At 43.3% G+C, this 17,194-nt stretch overlaps 1 protein-coding gene across 1 annotated transcript in view; it reads right to left on the bottom strand.

Moving 5' to 3' along the window:
• Positions 1-209: 209 nt before the first annotated feature.
• LOC145412903 (uncharacterized) overlaps positions 210-17,194 on the bottom strand; it is a 383,488-nt gene continuing 366,503 nt past the window's right edge. The window contains exon 4 of the mRNA XM_080282699.1: positions 210-495. Within this exon, the coding sequence (XP_080138825.1) occupies positions 210-495 (286 nt within the window). The remainder of the gene's footprint in view (positions 496-17,194) is intronic.

Below are 17,194 nucleotides of genomic sequence, written 5' to 3' on the forward strand. Positions count from 1 at the left end.
CTGCATTGTTGAAATACAAATGTCTGACAAGTATATCATGGATCAAGATGCAAGTCTGACATTGACGATGACATTAACGGATTTATTAAATTCGACATCCAATACATCAGGATTATACACTGTTACTACAACCACAAGGCTGTAGGAAGGATGAGGCATTGTTGATGATTTTTTTTTTTTTTTTTTTTTTCTGGTGGTATCCCGACTTCTCAGTGAATGGCAATATGCCTTGCCATATCCTGTTTACGTCTAAACAACTTCCCACATACGTCACACTTGAATTTCTTCACTCCTGAATGAATTAGTAGGTGCTTATTGAAATCACCTTTGTAACAAAACCGAGTACCACATTCATCACACTCGAAATTCTTCACTCCTGAATGAATCACTAGAATGTGTTTGCTGAGGCTGCCCTTCTCACTAAACAGTTTACCACAGGCATCGCATCGGAAGTTCTTTACCCCTGAGTGAACTAGTAGGTGCTGGGTAAGAACACTCTTGTAACCAAAGAGTTTACCACATTCGTCACACTTAAATTTCTTCACTCCAGAATGAACTAGTAGATGTCGGGTGAGCTTGCATTTTTCACTGAACACTTTATTGCACTGGTCACATTTGAAATTCTTCACTCCCAAGTGAATTAATAAGTGTTTGGAGAGATTGCTTTTATTATCAAACAGTTTACCACATTCGTCACACTTAAAGTTTCTCACTCCTGAATGAATTATTAGCTGGTGACGGGTGAGGTTGCTTTTTTTAGTAAACTGTTTACCACATTCATCACACTCGACCTTATTCACTCCTGGTTCCCCATTAACCCCCTCCACTATTTCATCATTCAGTTCACACTCTAACTTTACATCTGGCTCTTCCTTAACAACCTCCATTACATCATCCATCCTGGCCCTCTTAATGCCCACAAAACTCAAAATTTCACTCTGCTCCACCTCACTGCTATCCTTACTATCTGTCACAAATGTGATCACTGACCAATATATCGGTATTATGTAAAAAACACCCAATTTACAACTGAACTATACCTGCCAACAGGTACATCATCTCCAATGAACAGTACATGTCTAAAAATATTACATTACTACTAGTGAATCATAACTGTCAACACATGAAATACTGTTAGTGAAAAATAACTCAGCAACACACATGTCATAATAAGTGTCAGTACAAAGATTTCCCCCTCCCCAGTAAAAATGACTGAAGAGGTGTCAGATTATGCTAAAGACTCTTTACACCTAGCACTGGCAGTCTAGACAATACCAGTTCATAAATCAAGCAAAGAATATGAATGGGACAAGGGATTCTGTTAACAACATGAAGAGTATGACATTCGCAGTATTTAAATAAGGAAGGTACCTAGATAATCAATGTCTTGTTCCTATTCAAACTTGAGAATAGGTAAACTCATGCCTACAGATATTTTTTTAATACAAACTGGTAATTCCTCAAAGCAGAATGGGAATAATTATGCTACATACCAGATGGCATAGGAGTTTCTTCAATGGTGAAAAAAAAAAAAAATCTGTGTTCATTTTATCCAGAGTGGAGATGAGCAAGTCATCTATATGCCAAACTGATAACATACAGACAACCAAGGTAAGTGAATAAGAACCCAAAGATGTAAGGAGAGAAACAGATATGTAGAGAACAAAGGAAATACATTAACTTCGCAGAATTGCTTGGACTGAATGGTAAAAACTGTCAGAGGCTTCTGCTGATGATGATGATAAGATCGAAATTGCTGTCATAATGTTCATCTTAAGACCTATCCTTTAGCAAATACACACAGTACTTGTAGCACAACTATAGGTATAAAAGATACCACAACAGTTCAATATCCAGGTTTCACCCTCCCCAGACATCAGATGATAACCGTATGTTTTCTATTAGAAACGAAGAGCTCTAATATATTACAGAGTTGGTTGAGGTTCTTCTTGTAGGATGGGCTCAGACAATGAGACCAGACATTCTTCTGAGCAACAATATAACCTCATTCTTGTCCACATTTGTCATTTAATACTAAGGGAGCTCCCTGATGACCACACTGCTGACGTGCCAGCTTCACTGATCTGACTTCAGATGTGGACCTGGAACAAGACCTGCCATTAGACTCGCATATCTGTGAACCTAGAACATTGTACAGCACCTTATGCACATTGAGCCTAGAAGGACAGCATAAAGAACTGAGTTATGCCACAACCATTACCTTACAGCTGAGGTAACCAGAATGTACTCTACTGCACTAATTGCTGTCAGCCTATTCATCTGCCTCCAGCTGCTCTCTCACCACTCACCTGAAATACAACACAGTTCTTTTTATACTTTGCCTGCACAAATACATTCATTTACTGCATCCCTGAATCTGGAAGTCAGTGGCTTAGAGTCCACATGCTGCAATGTGTATCATTTGGGAGAAAATTATCAGAGACGAGTAAAACTTCCAAGTCATGTCAATTTATGAGGGCTCCAACATGCCTGCATACATCAGCCTTGGTCACCGAATGGCGGCTCTTCACATTCGTCGATCTCTAGTAACCTCCCTATTAAGCCCCTTATTCCTAAGATTACACCCAATGGCCTTGTCCAGTCTTTTTGAGTCTGCCTCTTGCAACTTTACCCTCAGTGTTCACACCTCTCACCTTCTGCACCAAGCTGCCATCTTCCATTCTCTCCACATGCCCAAACCATCTAAGTTTACTCCTCTCATCATAACACTATCACATTCAAGTCCCATCCATCCTCTCATCTCTTTATCTGCAGTCATAACCCCTGAGGCCTGTCATTCAAGGACACACTACACATTTATCTAATCATTATCATCTCTGTAGTTTTGAGACTATAAATATCCTTTTCCTTCATCACCCAAGTGTCGCAACTATAAAATATTAGGCTTTTATCACATGCTGCATACAAGAACCCCTTAGTGCAGAGGGAGACCCCTCTCAGTGTCAGGAGCGGCAACAACTACCAACCACTACTTACCCTTACTGCTGACTGCTGAGCTAGCTCCAGCCCCACCTCCAGCACATATCACGTCCCCAAAAGCATGACAAGAAAGCAATTGCTTAAATATTCTTAAACTACAAAGTGAACACATTATTATACCGGCAGGATTAGGGTAGTGGTCTATATCAAGAGATGTGAGGAATATTCTAATAATTAAGTGTTGTGCCATAGCATTAAGTTAATGTTTGTACCTGGAGATCTGAGGACCATTCTGGAGATTTTGACATGTCCGTTTGTTTAATTTCTCTCTTACCTAAGGAACTGGTTCTTGTCATTATTGTTACTGTGCACTGTTAATTTACGTGCATTTTCGCATCCGAAGATGTTAGTTCTCAACTAGGCTCTTGAATGTTCTGGGCTGTACTAGTAGGTGGAGTCAGGGGAGTATATATTAAGGGACCCTCCCTTCTTGCACTCGGTTAGCCAAGTGTAAGATATGGAGTAAGATGTGTGCATGGCAGTTCAGTTTTTCATTAGTGGACAGACAGTGAGGCAATGAGAGTGTTGATGAGTCAAACAGTGAAAGTAACCAGTAAAGAATAGAACAGTCAGAGTCATTTAAGTGAGAGTTTGTAAGTCAGTGAATGAGTAGTACTGAGTGAAGGACTCAGTTAACATGGGAGAGAGAAGTCAGTGTTTCACAACTGTTCCTGAGCTGTGCTAAGAAGGAATGAAACCCAGAAGTGTTCTTCTGCCTTCGATTAACCACGTAACCAGTCATTTATCGTTCTCAACATATCAACAAACTCTAAAAATGCAACAATATTAATGTCAATCTCATTTCGTTGGGTGTAATTCTGTAATAACGCTGTTTAGCTGGGTCCAGAATTTGGACAATTTGTCATTTTGGACAACCACAGAACAAGGGAAATTTCCATTTGACAGTCTATAGATCTCAACTTCTACTAACTTTCCTCCTATAGAAGTAGTTGTCACAAATGAACGGTACCATAGTAAATAACTTTTAATTTGACCTACATCTTGGAGGACAGACAGAGAGGCATTGGCGGGTACGCTAGGCAGATGCGCCGACCAATTAGACTGAAGCAGGGAAGCCAATGGGAGTTGATGTTTTGGGCCACATGGCACATACATAAGGAGCCATGCCTCCTCAACTTTGAATCTGAAATTGGCTAAAAAATGGCTAGTGGAAGTCGTGGCTGATCTTACAATTACTAGGCATTTGTGAAGAAATTTTTCCAAGATGATGCCGCTGTTGACTTATTAAGAGCTCATATAGTGTCACTATGGGCAGGTGACTGACCTATACATAAACTACCATGTTGTTACAGAAATAACAAATATTTATGGTAATGTGGGCAGTGTCCAACCTTTATGATATCTGGATTCTGAAGGCTAGGTTTGAGGGTGATCAGCTGTTTAATGCTATGGGGGGGTCTGCGATGCACAGCCCCCCAGTAAGAATAGTCATTTTTTTATGGGGTTTATTGTATTTTGATCTACTTTTACCTTCATTTTTATTTAAGAAAAAAAAGTAGCTACAGTAAAATATGATTTCTGCATTCTGAAGGTTAGCTACATCTTAATGTGATGAGATGGTTAATACTGTCAGGGGGTCTGGGGTGCAGAGCCCCTGTAGCATTACAATGTCCCCCTTCTGTCCGCCCCCTACGGCTCATGCGTGGGGGATTGCCAGAGGCTGCCACAGACATGCCATTTGTTATCTGATCTCTGTAGGGGTACCGTAACATAGATAATTAGTCCCCAGATGATTAATTATAATTATTTTCATCCAACATAACTCATTCATACCTTAGAAAATCGAATTTTTACTGCTTCCCGCCTAATCTAATTTAATTTAAGGGCAGAAACTACCCAAGAAAGCTTTGAGACGAATGATACAAGAAGCCGGATTGACCATTTGCCGCCTGTATACAAGGACGAGAGGCTCCGATCATGTTTCCCCTACAGAAAGACAAGTACAAATGGCATATTTGTGGCGGCATCTGGCAACTCCCCGCGCATGTGCCATAGGCGGCAGACAGCTCGGGACAGGGGGACAGATTATAACGCTACACCCCCAGTTAGGGTCTTTTTCTTTTTTTTCCGGTGCTTTTTGTTCCAATTTGATATATTTCTCCCATAATCTCACCTTTTGTGTCACTTTTCATTACTCTTCTTTCGCTTTCTTGTAGAAGTACTGTACATTGAGTGACAAGCCTAGTGGTTTCCTGTAAGCCAGGAAACCATTTATAATGCTGAGTGGTAACCATATAACCAACCCATACGTGTTTCCTACATATTAACAAGTGGGTTGGCAGAGGGTTAGTGCCTCTCCCTGTAATACAACTAGCTACCTCAAAGTCAAATTGCCACCCCTTGTAGGATAATGGTATCTGGTTATAGAGAGATAGATTTCTGAAATTAACGTTTAAGCCAGCCTCCTCCATTCAAATGCCTCAATTCCCCACCAGTACTGTTACTGTTAGATGATGGGAGGGGCTTAACTTAGAAACTGCTGATTTGCAACAGGTACGAAGGTTACATATTTTGATCGATTCACACACCAAGAAAAAGGGAAGAAAAACCTATTCTCATTATTAAAATCCATGGTTCTACGAAGCAGCATGCTGACCTGGAATTCTATGGTATGCTAAGGGAGTTGTGCACCAATGTAGGAAAATGAGGTTATGAATGTTGAAAATACATAAAAAATTAAGCAAAAGGGTAAATAACATCAGTGCATCCTCAAATAATAGCCTATAATATAAAAAATTAAATTCACAATACGATAGGCCAAAGTACAATGACTCGTGACAATCAATTGGTAAGAAGATATCTTTAAGTTGTGGGTGTAAGAAAACAAGTATTTCAAAAGAAAATGGGAAAAAATTTTACAGGTCTTAAGAAAATCCTCCCTATTTACTGTGTCTGGCCTACCTCCAGCAGCATCCAACATCTGTATTGTAGATCCATCTCAGCCTGAGTCCAGCCGAACCACAACAACGTTGCACTGACGCTAGCTACCACCATCATTCTGCTCCGACCACTGTTTCCTGAAAGTAAGTCCTCCCAACTGCATATTAATCCTTATCATTATATCAGTAAAAAGCGCATATATCTAATTCTCAAGCAGTTAATTAAATAGACTACTTGCAATTGGACGAAAAACATAATTTGATTAAGGTGAATACCTGGAAAGATGGCGCCTCGAACACCTTGAAATTACAACGAGCCCTTTCAGTTATTACAGAATTATTACAGAATTTGCTATATCTACGGAGTTTTTTTCTTTTTTGATAGTTATCATCATTTCTCCAGGCTAAAGATAAGCGTAAATCTCCCCAGGGAGAAAAAATTCTAGGCATATATAGACAGGCCATTACTGCTCTGCAGGCACATTACTTTTTTGCCTCATGTCTCTAAAAAGCATAGTATTACCTCTGCCAGAATTAAATCAACAGAATCGCAATGGAAAAGCTTCATACCATTGTCAGATACCTGCGATCGCATTAATGCCACAGTGTGAAATCTCACGTTACTCAACTGCTGAATTAATGTGGGCATCCTAGCCCATAGAGGATGGAAGTAATGCGAGTATAAGTGGCTGAGGAATGGCTGGGAGAAGGAGGGAGGTGAGAAGACAGGAAGAAATCAGTAGGATAGAAGTTGTGGAAGCAATGAAGAAAGTTAAATTGAAGCATGGGGGAGAGATAGTAGTAGAATGGATGTGGAAAACGTGCAGATTGGCCTGGGAGGAAGGTAGAGTCCCGGAGGAGTGGAAGTCAGATATAATTATTCGCTTGTACAAAGGAAAAGGGGAAAATGAAGTGTGTGGTAATCATAGGGGCATTTGTCTTCTTAGTATATGAGAGAGGGGGGTGTGAGTTGGGAGCAGGGCAGTGAAATGGCAGAGAACAGGGCTACGTGGAGGCGATTTGTTTGTGGCCACCCCAAACGGGATTGAGGTGTCTGGCAAAAGATAGATAGATAGTATAATAGGAAAAGTGTATGGTAGGATACTTATTGACAGAGTCAGAGAAAGAACAGAGGAATTAGTTGGAGAAGAACAGGGAGGCTTTAGGAAGGGAAGAGGTTGTGTAGATCAGATATTCATTCTTAGATCTTTAGTGGAAAAGTTTCTAGAGAAGGGAAAGAAGTTGTATGCGGATTTCATGAATTTGGAGAAAGCATATGACAGGGTGGATAGACAAGGATTGTGGAAAGTACTGTATTAAGATTATATGGAGTAGATGGGAAGTTGTTAAATGCTGTGAAGAGTATGTATGATGGTGCTAAGGCTGCAGTGCGTGTGGATGGTGAACTGAGTGAATTTTTCTCTTTGAAGGTTGGGTTGAAACAGGGATGTGTCATGTCTCCATGGTTGTTCAATCTGTACATGGATGGGGTAATAAAAGAGGTACAAGGTAGGGTAGTGGATGTTGGAGTGGCCCTGGTGAGAGAGGGTAGTGTTTGGAAACTCCCTGTACTGTAGTTTGCAGATGATACTGTGTTGTTGAGTGAAGACGAAGGAGAGCTGCAAGGCTTCGTAGATGAGTTTGGGAGAGTGTGTAAGAAACGGAATTTAAAGTGATGGTCTTTGAGAGAGGTGAAGTCAGTGAATGTACTGTGGGGTTGGATGGTGAGGAATTGAAAAATGTGAGTACGTTTAAGTACTTGGGTAGTGTGATGAGTAAGGATGGAGGTTTGGAGGGTGAAGTGCTTGAAAGGGTACAGCAGGCAAGAAAGGTTGCTGGTTCCTTGAAAGCAGTGATAAGAAGCAGGGAAGTGAGCATGGAAGTGAAAAAGTTACTACATGACAGTATTGTGATACCAACTCTAACGTATGGAAGTGAAGCTTGGACGTTGCTGGAAGGACACAAGAGTGAGAGCAGTGGAAATGAGTTATTTAAGAGGAGCCTGTGGAGTCACATGGAGAGACAGGCTGACAAATAAGGATATAAAAGAGCGTTGTGGTGTGGCTGTGGATGTGATAGGAAGCGTTAGGAGGAATACACTGAGGTGGTTTGACCATGTGGAGAGGATGGAGGATGAAAGACTGACGAAGAGAGTGTGTGAGTGAGGTGGAGGGGGGAAGAGGGAGGGGGAGGCCTAGGATGAGATGGAGGGATGGAGTGGAGAGGTATATGAGAGAGGGGAGTGTGAGTTGGGAGCGGGGTAGTGAAATGGCGGGGGACGGCGACGTGGAGGTGATTTGTTTGTGGCCACCCCGAACGGGATTGAGGCGTCTGGCAATAGATAGATAGATAGATCCTAGCACTACGCCGCGACACTCTTGAAGAGGCTATAAAGGATTATATTATACCTAGGTAGGTACTAGTTATACAGTAAGCTGTTACATATGCATGAGAGATGTGTTCCAAAGTATTTCTACTTTATGCATAGGCTGCAGCTGCCACTACAAATGCTGCAAATGAGGGAAATCTGGCAAATCAGGTTTGTAGGCGAAAAGTTTTGTTTAATATACTGTATCGTTTTTATAATTACAGAGAATGAAAGTAGCTTAAGTACAAGTGTTTGTGGTAGGTGGTGGCGACCATCATCCACTCACTTGATGTAGTGCTGCCTACTTCCTTAGCTTTTATCATTCTTTTTCTGTGCCTGCCCTACTCTCTTCCTATTTCTCCTATCTTTCCTGTCACTTCTTATTCCTTTTCTTTCCTTTACAGGTGGCTTTACATTGAGTGACAAGCCAAATGGTTTCCTGTAAGCCAAGAAATCATTTACAGCGCTGGGTGGTAACCATATAACCAAACCATACGTGCTCCCTACGTGTCAACAAGTGGATTGGTGGAGGGTTGGTGCCCCTCCCTGTAAAACAACTAACTCAGTGTCAAATGGCCACCCTTTACGGGATTATGGTGTCTGGCAAAAGATAGATAGATAGATAGACTGGGGAATGGCTGGGAGAAGAGAGGAAGAGGTCAGTAGAATGGAATAGCTGAAGCAATGAAGGAAGTCAAAATGAGGAAAGTTCCAGGAAAGATGTGTAGGCTGGTCTGGGAGTAGGGTAGGGTTCTGAAGGCTTGGAGAGCAGACATAATAGTTCCCTTACACAAAAGGAAAAGGGAAAAAGAAGTGTCTGGCAAGGCCAATGAGGGAGGGAAGGGGGAGGGGGAGCAGCTGTGGATAATCCCTGGGCCCGGGCCCGAGAGGGGGCCCACGCCCTCTGATAACAGCGTAGTTCGTTTATAATGGCACTGAATTTCCAAATAATATATATAAAAGTAAGAAGGAATAGTTATATCTATACACAATACAACAGATTATGTATAACACAGTACAGACTTGTGTAATACTGTATAACTGCCATACTGGAGGGACCGAGGGATAATAAAAAAAAATAATAATAGTACTTCTCATTTTTCTTTGCCAAACATACTATAATTTCCTTGTAGTTATTATCGTTGTTTTACAAAGAGTGACGAAGTACTATGGCGCACCAGGATTCTCGTGATAGTACATCAACGAGCCGTGACACACAAGTTAGGGAGCAAACTAGCTGTGAGCCAGACTTCGAGTATAATATATTCAGCAGTTTTCAAAGGGAAGAAGGGCCCATTGTCGATGATCTTGCCTCAGGCCTGGTGATGGCTCTCGGGGGCCCAGGCGTCTGGTAATTAGGCTTTAGGGGCGTGTGTTTTCTCAGTGAAATGAGAAAAACATATACTAGGATACTTGTCAACTGAGTTAGGGAAATAACTAAGGATTTATTTAGAGGAGAACAAGGTACCGGGTAGTTTTAGGAAAGGCAAGTTTGCGTTGATCTGACATTCACTCTAAAATATTTAGTGGAGAAGTATTTGGAGAAGACTGGAGTTGTATGCTGCCTCTTGATGCTGAGAGAGCATATGGAAGAGTAGATAGACAAAGACTGTGGAAGGCAGTGAAAATATGTGAAGTAGATGAGAAGCTGTTGAATGTTGTCAGGAACATGTATGAATGACGATGCAAGAGATGCTACTTTGTCCTCTTCATGTGAAGGTGAAGGACGCAGCCAAAACGTTGGCCCAATGCCCATCCAATGTAAACTGTTCAGGGCCTCATCTTAAATGCAGGAGAACTGCCTAGATTTACTGATGAAGTCAAATGTGTACCGCATGACACATTGCCATAACCGAGGGTCCCCACAACTCCACCCCAAGAGAATGTGCAGAGACAGGCCGAAAATTCCCAGAGATGCCAGGCAGTCTCTCAAGAGTGTGTGGAGGGAGTGGAACCTTGTGCACCACAACATAAAATGTTCTATGGTCTCTTTAACCTGTGGACACCACTGGCATCAAGGGTGCTCTATTATACCCAAACGGTACAGGTGACTTGTAGGCCCATGTGGCCCATCCGCAACCTGGTGATAGCAACATCAACATCCCAACAGGGATGGTGAGCCCAAGGATGTGCAGAGGAGGCAGAGCGAAAACGCCCCAGGTGGGAGGCAGGGAGGTCAGTTACAAGATTTGCATCCCAGTACATGGAGGCACTGCGTGTGAGGTTAGGGAATGCAGCAGGATGTGTCACAGCTACTAACGTGCTGGAGATCAATGCCCACCTTGCTGCTGCATCTGCGATTTCATTGTCACAGATGCCTACGTATAAGAGGATACACTGAAGGTGAAAGCACCAGGGGAGAAAGGCAAGTAGCAAGAGGTGCTCCAAAATAACATGGACAATCCTGATATGAGCCATTGGATGATCTGAGAGGAGGGTAAGCGAAGACTGTGAGCCAGTACATAGAACCAACGGTTGGGGGTGGTGGAAGGTCCGTACAAACTAAAAGGTCAGGAGGATTCCTAGAAGTTCCGCAGTCAGCACATCATGCCGCCCATTGAAAGGCCAAGTTTGGCATAAGGAAAGGTCCTCAAAGTAGGTTGCCACGGTAAAGGATGATGGAAGTGGGACACATTCGTGTAAGTTCTACACGAGTTCCCATGAAAAGAAGAGTTCTTGCTAAGAAACAGCTGCCGTGCCTAGGCTGCATCAGCAGACTTCAAGAACGGTGCCGGGAGATGTGGGGAGATAATCACAGACAGATCCATCTAAGGATGGACAGAGGGGAGAGGGGGGGCCACTGGGACAGACCAGGGAAGGTCAGGCTGGATGCTGCAGAGAATGAAGTGTAACTGCACTCATGGCCACTCTGGGGCTGGCAAAGGACCGTAAAAAAGCAGGAAGAGGAGGAGACCGGGTGGCTGGGGGGAAGGACAGAAATGTGATGGAGCAGCTGACAATCCAAATTCATGTGATAGATGGAGAGGGGCATCACCCCAAAGTCCACATGAAGCAAAAGAACAGGGGTGGACCTGAAGGTGCTACGGGCAATCCGAAGTGCTGTTTTCTGGAGAACATACATCTTGTGGTGAGTCAGTGAGCCTGTGCAACCAATCCATAAAGAGAAGAACCATATGAAAGCTTGCTGTGGGTGAATGCCTGATATAGGCAGAGGAGGATACTTCGATCAGCACCCCAGCAAACTACTACAACACACTTCATGATGTCCAGGCGCCTAAGGCATGCTGACCGAAGATAGTCAATGTGAGGGGCCCAGCTGAAACGGGGACTGTCCAGATGGAGGGTGTGAAACTTGTGCCAGGTCTGCAGGGTGAAAGGCTCCCCAACAAGCTGAACCATCAGCATGGAGGGGAGCCTCAAATGGCTGAAGCACATATGAGTACTCTTGTGCGCATTAATTGTTAATCCCCAGTCTGCAGCCAAGGTGGCAAAAGCATCCACAGACTGTTGGAGGTGATGTTGGGCCCCCCATAAATAGGCAGCATTGCAGAGGATGGAAACACCATCAGCATAAACCAAGATGGACACTTCAGGAGGAGCAGGGGGACAAGGCAAAACATTAAGACATTAAAAGGAAGGGAACTAAGAACAAATCCTTGTGGTACTGCCCACCTGACCTAGGTGAAACGCAGAAGGACCGCTCCTCCAATAAACTCCAGACCCAAGCAAATGACCCGTGACACGGAGACAACATAACCTGTAGAGGATCCCATTATGGGAGGCAGAGTCAGAGGTCCACTGGAGATTCGCAAAGACTTCCAGGAGTATGTGTTGGTGACTGTATGCCCAATGAATGTGACAGTCAAACTGCAGGACATCAGATGCCACCCTTCCATGGAGGACTCCACATTGAATCTCAGGTAGGTAGCGGTCGTACTCAAGCGGAGGCGGTGGCTGAATCGGTAAAGAGGCGGCCTGCAGTCCTAATGGACCCAGAATCGAATCCCGGCTGTGGCAAGGAACAGTTTAAGGATTTGAATTTCCTAAAAGCAGACTTTCCTGATTTCCCAGATGACCCTACGACATGTCGTAAAATTACCCCCGCTAATACCAACACACCAGTCCTGTATGAGACAGCCCTAGCATGTATTCAATATGGATGGTGGGTATTAGCGCCGAGGTGGTGACATGTGGAGGTGTAGGAGGACTACTGAGTCTTGGGATAGGTCACTCCCGAGAAATAGACCCTGAAGCCTTTGCCCAGAGTCGGACATGTAAAAAAAAAAGGGCCACCAGGAAGGCAGGCAGAACATCATCCTCTCAAACACCTTCTCAACATTGCATTAGATTGTAACACTGTAACACCTTCCCAACATTGCATTAGATTGTAACACTGTCAGCCTGTGTGAAGCTAGAGAAGAAGGATCCTTCCCTGGCTTGGGGAGAGGGAGAAGGTGAGAGGCTTTCCAGCAAGAAGGAAAGACCCCCAGCGCCCAGGTGTCATTTAAGATGTCAAGGAGAGAGGCCTGATAGGGTAGGGGAAGATGGGCCAGAAACTCATTGAAGACAAAATCCGGGGCACACGCTCTCTTAGGTGGTAAGGGTCATAGAGCAGAGGAAAGCTCCTCCTGGGTAAAGGAGGAGGCCAAGCATAAAGGAGGAGGGAAGGAGATGCCAACCTGAGCGACTCTGAACAATTGCTGCAGACCTGGAAGTGGAGCAGGGGTACCAAACTGGGACCAGAAGACGTTGGCCAAGAAGACAGCCTTGTCCTGGAAGCCTAAGAGAAAGGTAAAATCCTCCGCCACGGGATATGAACGGTGGTAGGGCAACCCTTCATTGCCCAAATAAAGAACAAAGTCGGGATGATGAACTGGAGAATAAGAGGGTCAAGCATAAAGCAGACCAAACTGTATGCTGAGCCCGATTTAGTGTTTGCTTGCATTCCCCAACCCTACGGCGGTGAAGGTCCTGGTGGCTAAGGCAGGGACACCTCCACCAATCATTCCAGGAATACTGCCTAGCCCAGACGACCTAGGTACAGTCCCCCGTCCACCAAGGAAGTGTAGTGGTGCCTTGGGGACGTGCTGACAACATGTAGAAGGTCAACTCATCTGCCATGACCACAGAGGATGTAAAGGCAAACCACATGGTCATCCAAGGTCCCTCCGGGAAAAGCCCAGGAATCGTCCAGGGCTGCGAAGATGGGCCCACATTCAGAGCACCAATAATAAAGAAACAGCCAGAGATATATAAACAATACGATATATAACAACCTCTAACCCAAAATATGATGATCACTTCAAAGACGCCTCATGTACAATAAATATCCTTAAAAACGCACCCGAAACAGAAGATATTTACGGACATGTCTCCCTGATTAAAGGAAAGCGACAACCCAATAATATAAAAAGACTTTTAACAAAGGTCAGATTTGAAAAAATATCTAATTTCAAAGTGGAAAAATGTGAAGACAAAAAATGTAAACTCTGCACTGAAATAATTAAAGGCACCCAATTCACTTTTCCCGACGTCATTTATACATTCAAAATTAACGAAAAATGGGATGCTCGACCTAAAACTGCGTTTATGCAATTTACGGCAGTGGATGTAAAGAGATTTATATAGGTGAGACTTCAAATCGCCGGCTCCATATTAACCTCCACAGGGACCATATTAGTCACAGTAAAGGATTATATATCATTATTACCCACTTAGTAAAATGCGCAAAAAATGTTCACCAAAGGTTAATATTTTGCCCTTCTATAAAGTAAAAAGGGATGATCATACATTATGAAAGTCCAAAGACAAATACTTCATAAATAAATTTAAACCAATATTAAATAGAGATCTATGAAACACTGACCCAGTTTCGGTTACAGCTTCAAACCAACCAAAGCTTGTCGAATTACAAAAGTGTCGCAACTGAAGCTTCACACAACTTGAAAAGAGACTGACAAGAGTGGACGATTCATACCGAATATCAGTGGCTATCAGTCATTTAGAGGAAGCAGACCTCTTCCCATGGCCATTATGATGACATAGAATGCTACAGAAATGCATTTTAACCAAACGTGGACTTAATAGATTAACTTATAACTATTTTAATAGCTATTTTTAGTGACTGATTTGGTGGCTGATTGTAGCGGCTGGTTTTTGTGGTTATTTTTAGTCGCTATTTTCAGTGGCTGTTTTTAATGGCTATTTAAATTACTTTTTAAATGACAGATTACTGTCTCCTATAAACAGCTGTTTGGGGGTCATTGTCTCCTCAATTATCCCCACACTTTGCCATGTGGAAGAACCCACTTCCGACCCTGGCGAGGTACTGTCTACACCAGGAAGGCAGCTGTTTGCTTATGATAGATGGGTCTGCTCGGCCAGACAGGCTGGAATAGAACAAAAATAACAACAACTACGCTAAAGAAAAACCCAGAGGCACCAAAAGACTAATAATAGTCAAGATCGTTTTGCCCAAGAGTACAGAAAACTGCATTAAGTTCCAGCTTATGGTGAACGATTACATTCACCAGACAGACACTCGCCGCATCTTGAGGGTTAAGAAGAGGACCTGAAGAGAGAGAGAGAGAGAGAGAGAGAGAGAGAGAGAGAAAGTAAAACAGATACTTTGACAGTATTCACACGGGCATTTATTAAAAACCTGAATCAGTGAGACTGGGAACTTAAGCCTTTTATTACGAGTACATGATGGCAATTTATTTGCAGCATTAACCTAGGTACTGGTGAATTATACTTTGTTGACACTGCAGTTAAAAAAAGAATAAGCCATTCAGTGTTAGAACTTCTACTAATAAGCAGCAGTAGGCCCTTTCACACATTAATCTGTCATGGAAAAATGCTCTGAATTTTTTATACTTTGTGTTCACTCTTTTCCACAGAATGTTGTACACGATATGATTACCATCCAGTGCAGTTGGTGTAGCAGTCAAAACATTTAACATGAAGGCATAGAATGTATGAGTACAGAATCAACGGTAAGCACAGAATAAGGACTGACACAGCAACTCGAGCATGGTGGGGCAACAGACTTCACACAGACGCAACATATGAGAAGCATGCAAAGAAGAGGAGGCAGATGACGGGGAACACAACGATGGAGATATTATTAAGTTTAGCAGCACCACAGTTACTCTGGTTTTCCATCACCGGTCTGACTGACGAATCTTTGTCTTGGTCACTCGTGCCAATTGTCATGACCTTTACTGGTGGCCTGAGTGACGTGGAGGAGCTGACATGTCGCCTTAGACTTTCAATCACCACCAGAACCACGATGATGAGGAAGTCGACGCAGATGAGAGCCACGTACCAGACGTCGATCAGCTTAAGGTAGGCGGTCTTGGGGATGGACTGGGAGGTCTGGGTCAGCAGTCCAGTCAGCACGAGCAGAGAGGTTAGCGACACCATGATGCGGTCCTGTTGTGGAGTCAGCAATCAGTTATACAGCACACTCCTTTATGTCTTCTTGTTATAACCTACCTCACTTCTTTTTTTTATCTGCGAAGAGCAAGTGTAAAAGTCGTCCCTCAGTCAAGGTATATTGTACGAAAACATTATCTACAGTATATTACCTCAAACAAAGAAATGAATGACCCAACAAGGGCATGAAACAAATTTGTTATAAATAATAATTTCATCACGTACTTTCTTTGACAGTGTCTGATTTAGCGGTCACATCAGCATGAATGTCTAGTAAAAAGTAGAAGTCCGTAGCATTTTTAGGCTGGAACCGCCACAATATTAATGCCATCACTAAACAACAGCACCCACACTTCGATGAAACTCACGAGGTTCAGAGTGAGAGAAACAAAGTGAGAGCTCCGTTGGCGTTACCACCAAGTGAACGCAGTAATATTATGGTGGGTCCAGGCAGAAAAGTCTACGAACTTTTGCTCTTGGTGGTATGAAAGGCATCGGTGCACAACGACAGACTGTGAGAGCTGTACTGTGTCACTGTTCGTGCCCCATGTTTGTAGCTGTGCTTTTTGAGGATGCTCTATATAGTTTGTTAGTCACATTTTCCGTTGTATCCATGAAACTCTGCCAATTTTCTTGCAACGCCATGAGCAGTACTGATCATTTAAGCAATTATCGTACACCTCCCCCCCCCCCGTAGTGGTATTCTTTTGACAACCTGTACTCTGTGATTATAGCCGTACAGTTAGAGCTGGGTTTAGTACTGCGTTTTGCTACCATCGCTCTAAAGCAGTGAATGTTTACCTAGAGTGTGAAACGTCATATCTGGGAGATGCGAAACATGTCAGTCAGTTCAGTTACAAAGTTGCTAAAAGTTCTTAGCTAGTAAGTGTATTTCAATGGTTGGCTGTATATTTAATATATTAGACCGCTATGTGACACTACTGTTTTACTGTAACATCTTGACTGACGTGTGAAACTGATGTCAAGATACATCTTTACGATAAATCTAAAACTAATTTCTGACCACCTGTGCGAGACGATATTCTGATAACTGAAGAGCTGCAAAGGCTAAAAAAAAGTTAAGCACCACTGATGTGGAGACAGTTGACTGACTGAACCAGGTGAACTGTAGACTACTTTGCCCTGTTATACTCTGCCTTGCCATGTCATACCCTGCCATACTAAGCCCTGACCTACCCTGCTCTACCCTGCCTTGCCATGCCATGCCCTGACCTGGAAATCGTGTAGGCTGAACCAGAAGGTAAGGTAGCAGATGGTGACGAGAAGGACGCTGGGCAAGAAGGCGTTACCGATGTAGTACCCGAACTGGTTCCTGAACGTCACCTCCACCTGCACCGCCGGGAGGAAGAGAGGAGGTGAGGAGAAAAGCTTAACTCTCGTAAGCTTCGAGGGCAATTTACAGAGCGCGTAGAAGCCTTATTGCCTCAACCAAAATGCATTGTGAAACGTCCCCCACTCCGTCCATCCTCCCCACATGAACTTACTTTCTCCAGCACCAAACGGTAAA

Source organism: Coenobita brevimanus, chromosome 94 (assembly GCF_032717465.1).
Source record: "Coenobita brevimanus isolate Jiangsu-jjx chromosome 94, ASM3271746v2, whole genome shotgun sequence".
NCBI lineage: Eukaryota > Metazoa > Arthropoda > Malacostraca > Decapoda > Coenobitidae > Coenobita > Coenobita brevimanus.